At 45.6% G+C, this 18,951-nt stretch overlaps 4 protein-coding genes across 12 annotated transcripts in view; 2 read left to right on the forward strand and 2 right to left on the reverse strand.

Annotated features, from left to right (window-relative positions):
- Positions 1-7,064, reverse strand: part of wdfy3 (WD repeat and FYVE domain containing 3) — a 47,898-nt gene extending 40,834 nt beyond the window's left edge. For 5 of the 8 annotated variants that reach the window (XM_057033722.1, XM_057033721.1, XM_057033717.1 and 2 more), the window contains exon 1: positions 4,362-4,645. In XM_057033722.1, coding sequence (XP_056889702.1) covers positions 4,362-4,390 — 29 coding nt within the window. In that variant the 5' untranslated portion in view covers positions 4,391-4,645. Of the gene's footprint in view, positions 1-1,066; positions 1,161-3,933; positions 3,966-4,361; positions 4,646-6,775 lie in introns of those variants that run through there. The other 3 variants (XM_057033719.1, XM_057033718.1, XM_057033720.1) reach the window with 3 other exon arrangements.
- Positions 7,065-9,226: 2,162 nt separating this feature from the next.
- Positions 9,227-10,220, reverse strand: LOC130526374 (C-C motif chemokine 13-like). The gene is made up of 4 exons (XM_057033987.1): positions 10,063-10,220; positions 9,844-9,958; positions 9,627-9,735; positions 9,227-9,532 (listed from the first exon to the last, which is right to left on the reverse strand). The coding sequence occupies exons 1-4, from the start codon at positions 10,121-10,123 to the stop codon at positions 9,524-9,526; spliced, it is 294 nt and encodes a 97-aa protein (XP_056889967.1). The 5' UTR covers positions 10,124-10,220; the 3' UTR covers positions 9,227-9,523.
- Positions 10,221-13,956: 3,736 nt separating this feature from the next.
- Positions 13,957-14,950, forward strand: LOC130525772 (C-C motif chemokine 13-like). The gene is made up of 4 exons (XM_057032923.1): positions 13,957-14,114; positions 14,219-14,333; positions 14,442-14,550; positions 14,645-14,950. The coding sequence occupies exons 1-4, from the start codon at positions 14,054-14,056 to the stop codon at positions 14,651-14,653; spliced, it is 294 nt and encodes a 97-aa protein (XP_056888903.1). The 5' UTR covers positions 13,957-14,053; the 3' UTR covers positions 14,654-14,950.
- A 2,443-nt stretch (positions 14,951-17,393) lies between these two features.
- Positions 17,394-18,782, forward strand: LOC130525322 (C-C motif chemokine 19-like). Of its 2 annotated transcripts, none has more exons than XM_057031960.1 (4): positions 17,394-17,550; positions 18,060-18,183; positions 18,272-18,390; positions 18,478-18,782. In XM_057031960.1, the coding sequence occupies exons 1-4, from the start codon at positions 17,484-17,486 to the stop codon at positions 18,504-18,506; spliced, it is 339 nt and encodes a 112-aa protein (XP_056887940.1). In that variant the 5' UTR covers positions 17,394-17,483; the 3' UTR covers positions 18,507-18,782. The 2 variants fall into 2 exon arrangements, with proteins under 2 accessions (XP_056887940.1, XP_056887939.1); XM_057031959.1 differs by having other exon boundaries at positions 18,272-18,386; positions 18,471-18,782.
- Positions 18,783-18,951: the final 169 nt, after the last annotated feature.

Genomic DNA, 18,951 nt, shown 5'->3' on the forward strand with positions numbered 1-18,951 from the left:
TGCTTATGTAACATCTACAATTAGTTAAATAAGCTTATATCCGCCCGTGCTGCCCTCTCTCCACTCTTTTCTGCCCTTTATAGAAGTGATTTTAAATTCTTGATGGGCCGACACCTCCTAAACTAGCGGAGGTCAGTCAACCACTGCTCAGAACACACACATGCAGAAGCTGCAGATAACCAGAGGAACATCCTAAAAGTCTGTCTGCCAGTCTTAAATGTTTTCAAGCCGCACATCACATATGGTTACAAATGTTTTGAGCTAAGGATGCTATTTTCCAGCTGGAATCTTGTTTATATGCAAGCTTAAACTTCTTAAAGGTTTGATTTGAATAAATTAAATGATGAAACTCGTCATCTTGAACTGCTGCCTCAGTCATATAATGAGGAAGGCCTCACATTTACAACCTGCCATAACAGTATTTTCCACCACAGGCAACTCAGAAGCAGCTAATGAAGGATTAAATTGCTTGAGCCACTTATGCGAGATCTAAACAAATCTGGACTCAAACCAGCCACCCCCGGGCTAAAAGACCCATCCAAGCAGGCTAATTCACTCTTGGCAAGCTTCTCCATCTGACGGTTGTATCGAAACCTGATTATATTGTTACAGTTGCTGGTAAAATCCACGATGGTGAGGTCTTTGGGATCAGCAGTTTCAGACAACTTCTCCTTTGCACACGGACGCAAACATCCACCAATGTTCTCCTTTTGCTTCTACACAAGAATAAAGAACTCATCTCTGACAGGAAGAACCTTACTGATCTGAAAACCTCCGGAGAATTTAAGTCTCAGCAGTTTGGTGAGGAACGACCGCTGTCTCCCTGTACTTTCATAAGGCAGCTCAGACTACAGGTCATCTCCACCACTTCCAGCCAATTTTGTCTTTCCCGTTTCCTTCTTTAAAAATCCTGATAGCAGACAAACAAGGCGTTAAAGGCTTCCACGCCTTATTCTGTTGTATTCAGCAACATGGCACCGGGGCATTAAAACATTACTGTACCGTGCTGTCCTCTGCATGAACCTCCACTCAAACAAATCCATTTACCATCCACAATTTCACTCACTTTTATCCCAAGTGCCTGGCACTGTCCATGAAACTCCAGGGATTGAGTACTTCACTCGTATCAGTGCTGAGTGTTTTTGACAGGCAAATCCTGTAATAGTCATTCCTAAAAAAAAACACACACACACAGCGCACGAGTGTGACAGTGGTGTAATCACAGGCACGATGAGGATCAATTGACACAAGACATTTAAAGGCGGCCTCTCACAATAGAGAGCCCGGTTCTGGTTTTACTGTCCACCATCCCTGCGGTTCTGAGATAAGAGATTAAACCATGTTCCAGGGTGGAAACTGTTTCCTGCTGCAGACTGATAAAGCACCATGAACTTTTAACTTGCACGGCTGTTTTCAGTCTATTTAATTGCGCGTTACCCAAATGTAGAGATGAATGGGTTTAATGTAAAGAAGCCAACAAAGCTAGCCGAACGCTAAAACAGCAAACAAACCTCAGCCTTTCTTGTACCAGCTTTAATTTCTCGTTTAAATGAGGAACAGGCGGCTGAACGTGGTGTTCCGCGACAAGAGGAAGTTGTCTGACGAGCAACGCTGCTGAGACGTTAGCAAAGAGTTGTGCTGATTTATGCTTCTGTGTGCAACCGAAAGGTCAAAAACAACAATCACAGAAAGGTTCATCTGAGTCAGCTATTAACTGCACCTATATTACGGCCATAAACACACTTCTGCAACCAACATGCACTATTTCCAGACATTGTTGGTTGAAAAGGAAACTATTTTATGGTTGGAAATACTACTTTCACCAAGCAATTTCATGATTATGCAGTGTGACCCTATTTTCATGGAACAAATAAGAACCAATTTCTTTTTCCTTGGTGGTGTATTATTATGATTACAGCTGTAACCAATACACACATACACTCTTAACAAAGTGGGAGGAGAAATCTTGCTGACAATGTTCCTCTTCCTGTGTGGACACAAACACGTATTCCGTGATGAATTAATAAATACCGTTCCCATTAATAAAACACCAGTACAGGCCACAGTCGCACTGAGCCAGGAGACCTCAGCTGTGAGGGGATAAAGATGGACGAGTATCAACAGCATCAGCAGAAAAGCTGCTCTTCAAAGGAAACCCAGCCACAGACGTGGATGATGAGTCGAGTCTGTTCCTCGCTGCACCTGAAAACTGGGACAACATCTTGAAAATGGGGATTCTGCATGACCCCAATCCTTACGTTCACCTCCCAGAGGATGATGCTCCCTCCTCCATCAATTATCTGTGCATTAATGACATTAACCTAGTCCAGCACTTGGAATCTGTCAGCTTAAACATTCAAAATCAATTCATATTTGGCCAAAGAGTGTCTGACTGAGGTCTACTGAACAGATAAACATCAACCCATGGCCAGTTTCACGCTCCACAATTAGTAAAACAAACAAAATAAATAACAGAAGGTTTTTTTGAATTCAGAAATGACCTAAAAGGCCGAATTAATTCAATGTTGTAACCTAGCCTCGCATTTATTTATGACATGGGTTCTCAGGCTGTTGTCATTGGTAGATGGGCAGCATCTGAGAGCAGCAGGACCAGGACCACAAACTGGGGCAAACACATGTCACGAGACTCACCATAAGGTGGAACTGGAAAAATCAACAAGGACAGAAAGAGATCCACTGACAAATTACAGATCACTCCACCCCTTCTGCAAGCAACGAACGTCCCAAAACCACAGCAGCGAGCCGAGGACTGGGACAAAGGTTTCTGTGGAATACTTGAGTCTGAGGGTGGATGTTTAATTTATCATTTTAAATGTGACTGGCTTTTTTGATCAGTCTTGCTTCAAATTTGGTCAATAACTTGTTCGACTGTAGCACTATTGTAGGTAAACACTCATGCTAGAGGTGCTAAGGCTGCGTTTCCCTCCCTGAACACCAGATCTGTAACTGAAATATGGACGCGAGCTAAGAAATAAGGACTAATTCTGGTAAAAATGGTAAAAACTGCAAGGACAGCATTGAGACCGGGCGATTTGCATCACAATGGGACGCAGCAGAATTATTAATTAAAGGCTGAATGAAGCCCTGCAGTTGATTATTTCAGGGATAAGCGACACTTTACACAAGCACGCGTCCAGCGTTTGCACGCCACAAAATGTTCAGAAAGAGCTGAAGGACCTTCTGGGTGACACATTTTTATATAACAAAACAAGCGACTCTCTTAGCTTTCCTCCAGAGTTACGCAACCTGCCCAGCGATTCTCACGGAACAGGAGCTTCGTGCACACTTACTCAACATTTGGGAAGAGAAACATAAATCAGGAGGATTAAGATGTGAGGAATTAAAGGAACCAGACTTTAAGATAAGGCATCCCTGATGGTGTCGACAGCCACTGTTTAAGACGCTGAAAGGACGGATGGAACTTCCACTCTTGTGTGGTGGGAAACTGGACTGGCTTTCTTGGCCCTGCACTCTTTTCCTTGAAGCGGTCTTTTAAGCGGACGCCAGCTTCAATGAGCGTCTCCGAGTTAGCGCTAACTCCTGGGAGAAGGAGCCAGCCAATGCCCCGGAACAGCCCGGCTCCTCAAAGGCTCGGGAGGCGGTTCCTCTGGTGACGGTGATGTCATCGCAGGAATGCGGCCCGTCTGACAGTTGTGTGTTAGCGAGTAGTTTTGGAGGTAAAAATCAAACTTTACAAATGCTAATTCGAGGAGGGGAAATGTGGGAGCAGAAAAATGGCCTCCGCTTGCACAATCACACATGGAAACAGGACCGGCTGATTTTGAATAACAACCTCTAAAAAAAACCAGGTGAAACACCCAGGAAACAGGCCTGGAAATGACCACACACACACGAGCAACGTTGTCACGCTGTGTGAAGGTAAACGAGGCCTGCAGCGCCTTCATTTCCTACCTGTGGCTCGCCTCCATTTTACTGCAATTTCACAGAAAATGACCATGACGCCTCCGAAGATGACGAAAAAACAACCGATGTGGCCAACAGAAGCATCCCTTCCTTCCAAAATGGAGAGCACGCCGCGCCTCAGAGGTTGCCTCCACTTTCTTTAAAGTCACGACATGTTTTACGGAAGGTAATTAACATTCTGCTCTGTTTTTGTGGTAAAAATAGGGTCTAATTCATCAAATGTTGGCTCGGGAGGCGTCAGGATATCTGATCGCATGCGACTGTTGCATCCCTCACCGATGAGCCGTGGTAACCAGGGCGATCTAAAATTATTAATACCACTTACAGCATTCAAATATATCCCCCCGAGGTCAGGCTCAACAGTAAACAAACTCTTGGTCACCGTGGAAACAATCCCAGCTCTTAATTCTCCCTACCTGCTCTTCTCTCTGCGCTCCGCCAGCATTTCAACTCCTCAGCAGCAGAGACGATGGAGATAAGTGTGTAGGTACGAGGACGGGCTCCTCACCCCCCGAAAACCCGCTGTCCTGGTGGGGGGCGCCGCAACAATGGTGTCATGCCTTCGCCTTACCGGGGACGGGAAAGAGAGGCCGAGCGCGGCGGAGGAACGGGTTCATTGGCGGCGCCGGCAGCTTTGTCTGCGCGTGAGCGTGTGTGTGTGTGAGTGTGTGTGTGTGTGTGTGTGTGGCCTGCCGGGACTGGCACAGCTGATCCCCCCCTGACACCGGGCGGGGTACACAGGGCTGTGGAGGAAGACGAGCGGAGGTGGGGTGGGAATGGAATATACCATTTAGATAAGAAAGGGGGGGGGGGGGGGGGGCGCATCACCTACAGGAGTCACATTAATGTTGCATAAATAACGATTACAACAAACAGAAGTCAGTGCTGCTCATGACCACATTAGCTGCTAATGCAGGTTGTATTTTAAGACTAGTTTATGGTTATATGACTTCCTTTGGTTTACTTTGGTTCACTGTTCACTCTAAATATCACCAGAGCTGACTAGTCTGTTTTTAAACGGCTGTTGCGTGGATATGAGGCCGCGGGGAGCTGAACGGCATCTGCCCAACACTGGCGATGCCGGCAGCAACGCTGGATACACACGAGAAAGTGAAAAGAATCAACAGTTGGAGAGAGGTGCCGTGGTTTAGGAGCCTGGGGGGGGGTTCTGGGGAGCAGGAAGTGCTCTTCACAGGTCTGGACCGGCATAAACCCGTCAGAGAGCTGCAACATCTCACAGGGTACCAACATCCCTCCACCGTTGGGTCAGTTTCAACAACAGCTCGTTAATGTTTTAAAAATAGCTTTAAAAATCCTTGTTTGGAACGAACCACAGAGCGGAGGAAATGGTGCATTGTCTTCAGGATATGCAGCAACGGAAAGGTTGAAATCGGAGACGCCTGGCAGCTCTCTGTGTCGTGCACCTGGCCCAAACAGGCCTCCGTAGCTCCATTCCACATTCAACAGCACGTGTTTACTGTCACATCCTACTCCATCTTTAATATTCGAGTGTGTAACCAAAGGTGCGGCACTAACCAAATATTTCCCATCACTGCTCCACGTATGTCAACCGCAGCATCTGTGTCTCCGCAACCTGTATTAACGAGATCGGGGATAAAGCTAGAGAACTGGCTCAGCGTGCAAACACGGAGAGCTCTGCAAAAGGAGTGGGATTTAATCGGAGCGCTGCACAAACAGGAGCAGTTCTGGTGCCAGCAGAGCCCCAGAAACACGTCACCGGTGTAAAAACTGGCGGTTTGGGACAAGAAACTGCCCAGCAGATGTTTAATAGGCGGTAAACAGTGATGCAGAGCAGATCCAGGGTGGTGGTGGTTGCATGAAGTTTGGTCCAAATCACAATATTCCATGAGAAATATGTACATTTCTGCACTGTCATGAAGCACAAACACAATCATTATTGACTCTACACATGCAGCAAATATGACAGATTTAGGGAGGGCGATCACAACTGAGCTGTCATTTCAACAGCATTGCAATCAAAGCGGACTGGAAATTATTATGGGATGAAACAGAGCCTGCGTGACCACCGTGGAGGCGTGAACGCGCTTCCATCATATGTTAAATGAACATATGAACATATGATCGAAGCCCATGCTAACGTGGTCGGTGCTCCTCGGGGTGGGAGCCAGCAGCCATGTCACCGGGAACAATGCACAAACCGAGGGGCGGTTCACGCAGGTGAAGCGCAGTCTCACGCACGAAATAAGGTCAAAGTAACGCCAGTTTTTGCCAGTCATTGCACCGCCTGCAAACAGACTCCCCCCCCCCCCCTCCCGAGGTTAACGCAAACCTCAGCCAGCCCGCACCGTAGCACCAGATCCTGGGGCGACGGTTCAAATTCCACCGGTCTGACTGCTCGTCTGTTTTAACTCATCCCTCCCCCCGAGCGCCAGAGTGGCGGAACACAGATTTAGGCGCAGCCGAGGAAGCCAAAACTTGCTCTCTGTGCCCGAGATTCTGCCACCTACGTTAGCTTCTGCCACCACCGCCAGCGAGCTAGCGGCCAGCTGACATCGCCGCATCTGAACGACAACTGTCAGGCTAAACGCTGGCCTCAAGTAAATACAACACGAAAATAAGGAGCCGGTTTAGATTTCATTCCACACGGATGTGCGTCGTCATTACGACTCTCCCTACTGTCGTACATTATTCGCTTGTATCGCCGTGGAAGATTGGACAAACAAACAAACAAACAAACAAAAAACTACCGAGCCGAGATGCAAATTGTTGTCAACGTTAGCTAACTCGCATGCTAGCGAGGTGCTAGCTAGCCCCTCCAGAGACCACCGCGGATCCGCCATTCACTCACCAGTAAGCAGTGGATTCCTTCGGCGATATTGTTAACGTTATCCCCCGGTGTGTCAGCTACGTGGGGCACTCCGGGCGTCTCCATAAGTCGCGGACCATGTTTTACTCCAAAGGTGCTCACAGCGTCCCCTCTTTCCACCCGGTGGCCATTTTTTGCTGAACATTTAAGTCGTCCCAGTGCTGATTTTTCCTCCCAGCACACAGCATCCTCCTCTGGGCTCCGGACCACATCTGCGAGGGAACCCTGACATCTGCTGGATCCACGCTGGAAGACACTGGGAGGCCACAATGCCTCTATTTCTGCAGCACAATTTGAGGACTAAATGTGCATTAGTGTTGCAGTAAAGGTGTGGAGGGTGCTCTGGGACAGTCTATTAAAATTCACCATCAACATTTCTCTCAGCAGGAGCAACAAACATTTTAAATGTAATTAAAAGTGTGTGAAATGTTCTTGGCTCCATCGTGTTGATTTATAAAACTCATGATATCTCATTTAGCGGTATCTGTAGTATACTTTTAATACATGTCTCAGCATGGATATATATATATATTTATTATGCTGCTGGGGGGGGGGGGGGTTGATATGAATTTGTAACACATGTTTGTTATTTGTTTGTTATTGGGACAAAGATCTATATGACACTGGATGGTCAACAGTAAATAAGCAGAAAGGTGCATCTCAAAGGAGATTCTCCATTTTCACAGGCTTTTAACCATGCAAATGAAATTAAAGGTGGGTAAAAAGCGTAAAATGAAATGTAAAAAGTAACTTTTGATGAAGGCGGGAACACCATTTGAACACATTTTGCGCGCCATCTGAACAAGCTGCAACATTGATTGCGCAGCACTAGATGGCAGAACGTGATCAGACAGGAAATCCCCGTGTGGACGGTGGTTGGTTTGGTTGCACATTTGTTACAAACCTCAAACCTCAGCGGGTATCAGTGGTACTTTTAGTGGTTAGATCTTTTTATGATTTCTCTCTTTTTCTGCAGAGGCTGAGTTCCCACATGCTACTTCCTATATGATCTTTCTGGCTTTTATAGGTATATTTGCATGTTTTCCCAGTGCCTCTTGTCTGCAGAAACATACACATTAGCTTGATTGGAGACTCTGAAGGGGGGATTACCAAGACAAAGGCAACCTCCTGTGTGCACGTGCGTGCGCGTGTGTGTGTGTGTGTGTGTGTGTCTTGATGGACTGGTTACATGACAAGTTTTGTAGTCGGTGGAAATTCCCAACTTTCCCAATAGCCGTGTAAACATCAAAATGAACAACAACGCCGCCATAAACAGCAGACACTCCACTGGAAGCAATTCAATCACCAACAAGCCTGAACACGAGCTTTACGGCCATTGTTGTCTGTGAATAAAGATTAACGGACAAAGATCTGCTCACTTTGACCGGACTAAGAGGCGCGGAAACATTGACTGTCAACGGGTATTCTCAACCGTTGACAGCCAATGGGGTTGAATTGCAGAAGATAAAGTCAGTTCCTGGAACTAAATGCTGAGAACTCCGCCCCAATTCCCCAGAAATGCATCTCCAGCGTGAAGACCGTCTTAAAATGTAAACAGATCCCATCTGGGTGTTTCGGGGATCTGATGCAGCACAGATAAAGGAGTAATTTTTCCAGTAACTTAACATAAAAATGAAAGTGTCCGATAAACATCGAGTTTCAACCTGACACCCGTTCTGGGAACACAGCTGCATCGTCTGAAAAGTAAACAATAAGTTTACGCCAACAGTGCAGACCGTAAACAGTCTCTATTTTGTCAAAAGCAAAGAAGAACCATCTCAAACACGCCGTCCCCTTGCTACATCACAATGGCGGCAGCATCATTCCGCGAGGAACCGAGGCCCTCCTGCAGCAGGTCCTGCAGAACCATGAGTTGACGGCTCAGTCAGATGGAGAAGTTGAGTTTGGGCTGTGAAAGAGCGCTGATAGAAGCTGATACATGCAGCCAAAGAGTGATGGAACGGGCCTGCAGGTAAAGATGCAGGTAAAGGACACCTGGAATTGATGTTTCTAAGGAGAGTGTTGTCGTTCTTCATGTCAGAAGGCCACAGTCACTGTTGTAGGCCGTTTGTAACTTGGAGAAAGTCCTGGAACAGGATCATTGACCTGTTGGGCTTCATGGTTGCTAGAACGACCAGCTCCCACCTGGTGGGCGGGGCTTAATAACGTCTGGCAGCGGCTACCCCAAGTTCAGGTTTATGACACAAGATTGTGTTGGGATTTTATGAAAAATGTGTAAAGATGTGTCTTTCTGTGACACCAGAACCACCAGAAGATCATGAAGCTCTAAAGTCCTTCCCACTGACTTTAGAATGAAACATTTTTCCATGTCAAAAGCTACATTATGTTTATTTATGTTTTGTGTAATGTCTGAGTGTGAAATGAAAATATTGTGCATTTCAGTTTTGTCGTAACAAAAAGTTGCCACTTCAGTTTACAATGCATCAAACGTTTATTGTCACTCATGTCAGCTCATACATACAAAATACCTCCAGTAAAAGAGATTATCTGGAAAACAGCAGCTTTGGTTTATTTAAATAAACAGTGAGACTTTCACTGTTCGTCCCTGTCAGCAATAAATGGCCTAAACGAACTTGGAAGAGGGACAAAGTCACAGTTGGATTTGGGATTCACACCATTTGTCAGCACAAATGAGATGAGATCATGACGACAGCCAATGATGTTCCAGTTGTCATCTTCTGAAACGCTCTCCAGCTCTTCCTCCATCACTCACTCCACCTGCAAATATAGCAAACCAGGTATTAGATGCTAATCTGAAGCAGTTCTCCTCAACGCTGGGACAGAAACAGAGCTATTTAGGCTGGTTGTGTACCTCAGCCTGTTTCTGTTTCCTCTTCTCCAGAGCATCAATGTGTTTCTTCACCCACTTCTCTTCACTGGGATGGGAGACACACAGGTGGCGTTCATTCTTTGTCACAAAGCTGGTGATGCAGAAGAGAAACACAATTAGAAGAAAGAATGCAAAGAAGAGTTCCACCCAATGACCTCCGATTGATGGACGGAGGGTTTTTTTGATGTTTGACCCTCACACAGTAGCGTCGATGTCACAGCCGGTCCCAGAATCCTGAATCCTGTAGCTTTGGATTCTCTGAAGTGGGAAGAATTTGGAGGTTTTGGTCTTACAGCAGTCCAGCACAACTTCAGCTGCAGCAGGACAAATGCAGAACGTGTCAGAGCCAGTGGCGAGGACGTGCACACACACCTGCCCCCAATGCACCCAGGAGACTGAAATCCCCCTTCCTGCTTACCTGCTGCAAACTCAATGCAGACGAGAGCCAGGAGGAGCAGCGCTGCAGCCCGGGAGGCCATGTCTCTGGTTCTTTCTGGGGTTGTGAGTTGGGCTCCTTCTGCAGGTGTGTGAGGACGACAGGCTGCAGCTGCTTTTATAGCCGTGCACGCGAAAGTGAAAGTTAAATCAGCTCTCTTTGACTGGAAATGGGGAAAGCGTTGGCACGATCCAGCACACCTCCGCTCTGTCATGCGAGCCAATACTCTCTCCTTCAGGCATGTTTGATCTGGTGCTGGTTTAGCTTGAAAGGCGCACATGTGCATTAATCACAGCCGCGGCAGAGCAAAGTATTTAACGAAAGAAGGTTTTCTTCTGCGGTCAGAGAGCATCTTTCAGGAATATTAAATGTCAGTTAATGTGTAATGTTAAATTGTAACTGAAGTCCAAATAATTTCATCAGCTGTGGTGTCAGTTGGCTTCTTTCCCCAAGACACTGAGGGTTCGATTACCGTAAGAGGAGCGTGCAGGAGTGTTTGCACACGTACCTGCATCAACCCAAACATTCCAAAAAGGATGACCTAAACCTGCGTGATGTCCCAGTGTCCTCTGCTAGGCTTCCAAATTCAGAGATGCTTCATGAACTAAGAAACAATTTGTCGCACTTAAGGGAGGAACAATCTAATGATATATGTGCCTTGATTAATGAGTTTCCAGGTTTGTTTTCCGACGTTCCGACATTAACCAATGTACTTCGCCATGACATTGATGTAGGTGACCAGGCACCAATAAAACAGCACGCATATTGTGTCAGTCCAACAAAAAGAGCAATTATGCAATCGGAGGTAGCCTATCTCCTCAATCATGGACTGGCCGAGCCCAGTGCTAGCGCGTGGAGTTCACCATGTCTCCTGGTTCCCAAACCAGATGGCACGTTTAGATTCTGTACAGACTACAGAAAACCGACTCTTTCCCCTTACCTCGTATGGAGGATTGCGTTGATCGTGTTGGCTCCGCCCACTTCGTTACGAAGTTAGATCTTCTCAAGGGCTACTGGCAAGTGGGATTAACGCCCAGAGCCTCTGAAGTTTCTGCCTTCGTTACACCTGACAGCTTCATGCAATACAAGGTTATGGCGTTTGGTCTTAAAAATGCCCCATCAAGCTTCCAACGGCTTATGAATAAAGTTCTCGCTGGTGTCCCAAACTGTGAGTCGTACTTGGATGATGTGGTCATTTACTCATCCTCCTGGTCTGAGCATATTGATAACATTCGCTTGGTATTCACGCGCTTGGGAGATGCGTCTCTGACCCTCAACCTAGCTAAATGTGAATTCGCCAAAGCAACCGTAACCTACTTGGGAAAACAGGTTGGCCAAGGCCAAGTGCGCCCAGTGGAAGCTAAAGTATCCGCTATCGTGGACTTCCCCCATTTGTCACGTTCCAGTCTAGGGTATGGAATTGTGAACCAGGGAAAAGTGAAGGTGGCACGAGGAATAACGCAAGATCAATGAGTGAATTATAGATTTAATGGCAAAAGTGGGGTTGATACAAAAATAAATGAGCACTTAAATTATAGAGGTCTAATCAATAGTTACAGGCACGTTGCATGGCAAACATTACAAAAGTAGACAAAAGTGGCTTCTCCACAGAAGCAGGCCAACTGCAGCCGACGGGCTGCGTATCACAAAACGAAGTGGAAACTGGTGGCGCTGACGTGGCGAGTCACGGAACAGAACGAAAACGGAGCCAGCAGGATTCGTTGGGTGGCACCCCAGGGTTTTTAAAAGGACGCCAATCTCGAACCAGCCAATCACAGACCATGGCGCAGCACCTATTGCAGGGGTCGGCAACCCGCGGCTCTGGAGCCCCATGCGGCTCTTTGGCGTCGCCCTAGTGGCTCCCTGGAGCTTTTTCAAAAATATGAAAATTTCTGTAGGAAGAAAAACGTGACAAACATTCTTAAAGTTTTCCAATGCTGTATAAATGCGTATAATAAATATTTAATTTCAACATCTCATTATAATGGAAGTTAAACTTAGAGTGGCCATGTGGTGCGTCATTCTCTCCAGGATGCTGCAGGGAAAATAAACATTTCATCAAGAATGCTCATCATGTATTTGTCGCCTACTTATCGTTTGGAAAGTAGGCTAATACAGTTAATATAGACACTTACAGCATGTGTTGCCTTTATTATAAGCCCTATATAAGGCTTTTAATTTTTTGCGGCTCCAGACAGATTTGTTTCTTGTTTTTTTGGTCCAATATGGCTCTTTCAACATTTTGGGTTGCCGACCCCTGACCTATTGACACAGAGAAACACAAAACACGGTGGCGGGACAAAACGGAACCAAACGCGCAAAGGTGCGCAGAGCGCACAGTAAAAGCAAACTAAACCACATAACTGGGATCGTAACAGCGAAAGTGAAAGTTAAATCAGCTCTCTTTGATTGGAAATGGGGAAAGCGTTGGCACGATCCAGCACACCGCCGCTCTGTCATGCGAGCCAATACTCTCTCCTTCAGGCATGTTTGATCTGGTGCTGGTTTAGCTTGAAAGGCGCACGTGTGCATTAATCACAGCCGCGGCAGAGCAAAGTATTTAACGAAAGAAGGTTTTCTTCTGCGGTCAGAGAGCATCTTTCAGGAATATTAAATGTCAGTTAATGTGTAATGTTAAATTGTAACTGAAGTCCAAATAATTTCATCAGCTGTGGTGTCAGTTGGCTTCTTTCCCCAAGAAACTGAGGGTTCGATTACCGTAAGAGGAGCGTGCGGGAGTGTTCGCACACGTACCTGCATCAACCCAAGCATTCCAAAAAATCACTGGGAAATGTTGAGCAACAGTCAGAGTTGCCCCTTTCCAGGCAACAGGAAGTGCTCTAAACCAGAAGTGGTTTAACTACTCAGAGTGAGGGTCAATAAAAAATAATCACTCCAAGCTTTGCTGAGGAAAGTGCCAGTAAGAGATGAGACATGTGGGAAAGTGGGGCGGCGTGTTTGAGACTGTTCTTCTTTGCTTTTGCCAAAATAAAGCATCTTCCTGATGACCTGAGAAGGTCTCCAAACTCTGTTGGGGCTTTACTTTCTGCTGTTGCTGTGATTTTTGAAGATATGACACCTGCTGCAGGTTGAAGTTCTGAGTGGTCTGAAGTGTCTTGGAAGCCTCTCTCCTCCCTTTCTGTGAGAACATCCTGGGCAGATTTACACATGTCACATTACTGACTGATTAAACCAAACTCCAGAGTTTTCCTGACTGACACTTTCAAAGCTTGGAGTGATTATTTTCTCCACACATCTGTACCCTAAATCACCTGTGGCACATCCCCTCCTCTCAGGTCACCTCCATTTCACCTGAATAAAACCAGCAGCTGTAAAAACGTGTAAAATGAAGCTAATATCCAGCAAAGGTGACTAATCTTGACCCTCACTCTGAGTAGTTAAACCACTTCTCATGGTTTAGAGCTCTTCCTGTTACCTGGAAAGGGGCAACTCTGACTGTTGCTCAACATTTCCCAGTGATTTTTTTGGAATGCTTGGGTTGATGCAGGTACGTGTGCAAACACTCCTGCACGCTCCTCTTACGGTAATCGAACCCTCAGTGTCTTGGGGAAAGAAGCCAACTGACACCACAGCTGATGAAATTATTTGGACTTCAGTTACAATTTAACATTACACATTAACTGACATTTAATATTCCTGAAAGATGCTCTCTGACCGCAGAAGAAAACCTTCTTTCGTTAAATACTTTGCTCTGCCGCGGCTGTGATTAATGCACATGTGCGCCTTTCAAGCTAAACCAGCACCAGATCAAACATGCCTGAAGGAGAGAGTATTGGCTCGCATGACAGAGCGGAGGTGTGCTGGATCGTGCCAACGCTTTCCCCATTTCCAGTCAAAGAGAGCTGATTTAACTTTCACTTTCGCGTGCACGGCTATAAAAGCAGCTGCAGCCTGTCGTCCTCACACACCTGCAGAAGGAGCCCAACTCACAACCCCAGAAAGAACCAGAGACATGGCCTCCCGGGCTGCAGCGCTGCTCCTCCTGGCTCTCGTCTGCATTGAGTTTGCAGCAGGTAAGCAGGAAGGGGGATTTCAGTCTCCTGGGTGCATTGGGGGCAGGTGTGTGTGCACGTCCTCGCCACTGGCTCTGACACGTTCTGCATTTGTCCTGCTGCAGCTGAAGTTGTGCTGGACTGCTGTAAGACCAAAACCTCCAAATTCTTCCCACTTCAGAGAATCCAAAGCTACAGGATTCAGGATTCTGGGACCGGCTGTGACATCGACGCTACTGTGTGAGGGTCAAACATCAAAAAAACCCTCCGTCCATCAATCGGAGGTCATTGGGTGGAACTCTTCTTTGCATTCTTTCTTCTAATTGTGTTTCTCTTCTGCATCACCAGCTTTGTGACAAAGAATGAACGCCACCTGTGTGTCTCCCATCCCAGTGAAGAGAAGTGGGTGAAGAAACACATTGATGCTCTGGAGAAGAGGAAACAGAAACAGGCTGAGGTACACAACCAGCCTAAATAGCTCTGTTTCTGTCCCAGCGTTGAGGAGAACTGCTTCAGATTAGCATCTAATACCTGGTTTGCTATATTTGCAGGTGGAGTGAGTGATGGAGGAAGAGCTGGAGAGCGTTTCAGAAGATGACAACTGGAACACCATTGGCTGTCGTCATGATCTCATCTCATTTGTGCTGACAAATGGTGTGAATCCCAAATCCAACTGTGACTTTGTCCCTCTTCCAAGTTCGTTTAGGCCATTTATTGCTGACAGGGACGAACAGTGAAAGTCTCACTGTTTATTTAAATAAACCAAAGCTGCTGTTTTCCAGATAATCTCTTTTACTGGAGGTATTTTGTATGTATGAGCTGACATGAGTGACAATAAACGTTTGATGCATTGTAAACTGAAGTGGCAACTTTTTGTTACGACAAAACTGAAATGCACAATATTTTCATTTCCGAGACACTCAGACATTACGCAAAACTCTAAATCAATAATGTGTTACCTAAATTACCTCAGCTAGTGTATTGCTAACTGGGATCAATGGTGAAAGTAAAACTGTTTTTAAGTAACACACCAGTAGAAGCTGGAGTTTTATAATACTCAATGTGTTTTTATAGGATGTTTGTGCACGTATGAACTGACTGGCAGTTAAAACAATGTTGATCCTTTATCGTGCGCTTTTTTAATACAGCTGAAACTGAAATATACATTTTTTTATTACAAAGATCTTGAGATGTTATTTCACAAAACGGTGCAGTTTAGCTGCGATGCTGTTTGATGAGTTGGGGAAAAAATGTGTTTGCTTTTATTTACCTCGATGGCTGCTGTTTGGGTGTGTTTGTGAGTTGGTAGTTTCCTGGTCAGGCGCTCTGGCTTTTAATTTTTAAGCTTTATCATGATACAGGATCAACAGACTCATTGTGACAAAGCAAATATCGGTCTGGCACTTGTGTCACTGCTGGAGAGACACGAGGTAAAATAAATAAATAAATAAATAAATAAATAAATAAATAAATAAATAAATAAATAAGTAAGTAAATAAGTATTTGACTCTTCATGTCCACTCCATTTGATAAAGTTTAACAGTGAACTGCTGTTGTGAGTGCAAACAGAGAGTTGAAAGCTGGCATCTCTGAGAATCTGAGAAGGAGAAGTGCTGAATGTAGTTCCTTATGTAATGTCTGCAGCAGCTCTGCTGGACCCTTTGTCCTTACAGCAGCAGCAGCAGAGTCTGGGCAAGGTCAAAAACGCAGCTGCCAAAGGTCATGCTGTCGTTTCCCAGGGAGAATTCAGAGTTTCCCAGAAGTCACATGGCTCTACAGCCAAAGCAACGCCACTGTAGAGCTATTTTATTTTTGTTCAATGATCTACTTTTGCATACATTAATTAGAAAGTTTGAATGCCAACACCAGTACCTGTTGCACCTGAACTGAACAAACATAGAGCTTAAAAGTGGATAAGATAACATCGCCCAAGGGCATCTAGGGTAAGAAAATTTGTGCTTGACTGACGCTCCCTATATTGACTCAGTCACACTCTACACGCAGAAATATAACATGAGCAAGAAATAATTTGCTCTTTTTTATTATTTGCTGTGAAGTGTTAACAAGTGTTAGCAAGTGAGGCTAACCTGCACATGCCAAAAGATAAACATAGGCCGGTTAAACATTATTGGACACAGACCGGAAGGTTACAGTAATAAGTATAGGAAATAAGTAAATGTATAAGTAACAACTGGAACACACACAAAGAAAGAACTGACAAGCCTTCAGTCGACATTATTTAAAAAGCCAATGTAGCTGTTACTACGGAGGATGATTTGGATTACTCTTCTAATGCTCTTCAGGGAAGGGAAATGATGCCCTTCAGGCAGCTCAGTGCTCGGATCTGCAATAGCATGTTAATTCCGGTAAAACTGTCCTCTGTGTACAGGATTCCTGCCCAGTTTTCCACTCCAGACAATATTTCAAGTCTGACAAGAGCCTCTGCTTTTCCTGCAGGACCGGGATGAACCCAGTGAAGAAAAATGGAGAAGAGCCAAGCATTTACAGGAATCTGAATCCCTCTCTGTAAATGTGAGCCATCTTAGCGGAGGCAATAGGAACTGCAAGCAAATACATATTCACAAGGAATGTTAAAGAAAAAGAGTCAGCTTGTTAACAACTTCCTGATTTCTCCATGTGTGGCGGGAAGAGAAAGTGAGAATCTCTTAGGTTTACATTCCACGGAATTCACTAAGAAACACTTCCAACTTCTGTAGAAATTAGAGTGATTCCTTTTAAGTGATGCATTTTTTGTGGGTTTTTTTTCCACACAGTGAGGTGACTAACAGAAAGGTCAGACGGGTGTAGAGTGGTGAAGGCGTGCAGGGACACCAGGATTTTAAAGAAAATCTGGAGATTCAGCCTGAGGGTGAAGCTGGGCCTGCTGGAGAGACACCGCAGGGTGCCATCTGCATAGCAGTGAAAATTAATGTGAATATGGAAGGTATGGTCAAGGCGTAGAGAGAGCTCTGGGGTCACGGGGTTAAAAAGGTCATCATTTCATCTGCAATGATGCCGTTTATATCAGTATATGGTTGTTTGGTGCTTCTGAGGGTTAATTCAGTAGCTACAGGATGAGTTCAGAGATTAGACACATGCTCCTGAGGTGGGAAAGTGATCTGACCAGGAGGTTGTTGAACTCTTCTGGTTGCTTCCCAAAAGCTAACTGAGGCTCCCTTTCAAAGATAAGTTAATACAAAGGGGGTTTCCAGCTGGGTGCAAAACCTGTTTCACTTTCCAATTCCAACTGTTGCTAGAATGGAGTGAAAATGAGGAGACCGGAAGTGGGCTGGACAAGCTCTGTGTACAAAAGCCGGCAGGGCCGAGTGACAGAGCACAGAACAGAACAGGCATCTAAAGCGCGTCTGTCCAGGCAGCTAAGGAAAAGACATGGCTCCATCTGGTGATGCTAAGCTCCTCTTCTGCATCTTCTTCATCTCCTGCTGCTGTCTCACAGGTGAGCTCACACAAGGACATCATTGCTTCTGCAGTTCTTTATTTTCTTCTAATAACGGCCTCTTCCAGCACTGTGCAAAACAAGATGTGCGTTTGGTGAAAGTAGCCAAAAAGGGAAATGTGCTCCACATATCAGTGAGAATCGCTTCCAGTCCGTCTTTAGTGGACTGGGAGGGTCTGGAAGTTCAGTGCGGTTCCTTTCCTGTCGGTGGACGCTCCGCCTGCTATTGTCTGCTAAAGTTAAAGGTTTACCGCTGGCAACCACCGTGAATTCCAAAAGGCGACGTGACGCAATTCTTACAGCCGGTTATGACTCACAACTGTCTGAGTGTGTGTCTGTGTGTTGTCATTGCAGCATGTAGTAAGGCTCTCTGCCAAGCTGAAAACAGGCCTCAACAAAATGCTCTAAATGTTCCAAAAAATCCACGACTGTAGCTTGTAGTTCTTACGTTTTGGGCTAATTTTGAGTGTGACGTCACAAACCTGATGGTGATCTCCTCCGTCCTCCAGTGACACTGGCAGAGGTACCGGTGGACTGCTGCTTGTCGGTGGCAAAACAACAAGTGTTGAAACATGCGATCGTGGACTACCGCCGGCAGGTGGCCGGACAGGGCTGCAGCCTTAACGCCACCATGTAAGTCCCCACAGCGCCCCGTGGGTCCCAGCAACCGTCCCAGTCGTAAACTCACAGCTCCTCACCTGTGATTTGGTGCCCATTGCAGTTTGGTGACCAGGCGTCAAATGCAGCTGTGTGTTCCCGCCAACGAGCAGTGGGTCGAGAAAATAGTGAAGCACGTGGAGAAGCTGAGGGAGCATTGCAGGAAAAACAAATACAAGGTAGCTTTTCTTTACATTTCAGCATCAAAGAGCTTTCTTTGATGCTGTGAAGGAGCCAACATTGATGTGATTGTGTGTCCACAGAACCCACTCTGCAGCAAAATGATGCCCAGGAACTGAAACTGTGAAGTCCAGAAAGCACAAATGCACCTTTGGAAGTCTAACGAACAAACCAAGACAGAATAATCCAGTCACAAATATATCCTCATATGTATCCGATATCAGAAGTGTGTTTTGTATTTGATTTTTAATTTGTGGTAAAAATTGATTCTGAGTTGATTCACTGAAGTTAAAGCGCTGCTGAAATATATATTTAAATGTTAAACTGAGGAAAAATCATTTTGTAGGATTTGTTTCTTTTCCTGTGAACTTCAAATAAAGTCTTTTCCCTCCAAATGTTGAGTCCAGCATCATCTCTCACTGTTATGTCGGCAGAAATGAGCCGATTCCTTCTCTTTCTCTTCATTTGAAATGAGTAGTGGGACTCTTCTGTTTATCATTATGTTGCTTGAAGACCAATATTTGAGGTCAGAAATGTCCCAGGGAACCAATTCTGGGGGGTGAC

Source organism: Takifugu flavidus, chromosome 5 (assembly GCF_003711565.1).
Source record: "Takifugu flavidus isolate HTHZ2018 chromosome 5, ASM371156v2, whole genome shotgun sequence".
Taxonomy (NCBI): domain Eukaryota; kingdom Metazoa; phylum Chordata; class Actinopteri; order Tetraodontiformes; family Tetraodontidae; genus Takifugu; species Takifugu flavidus.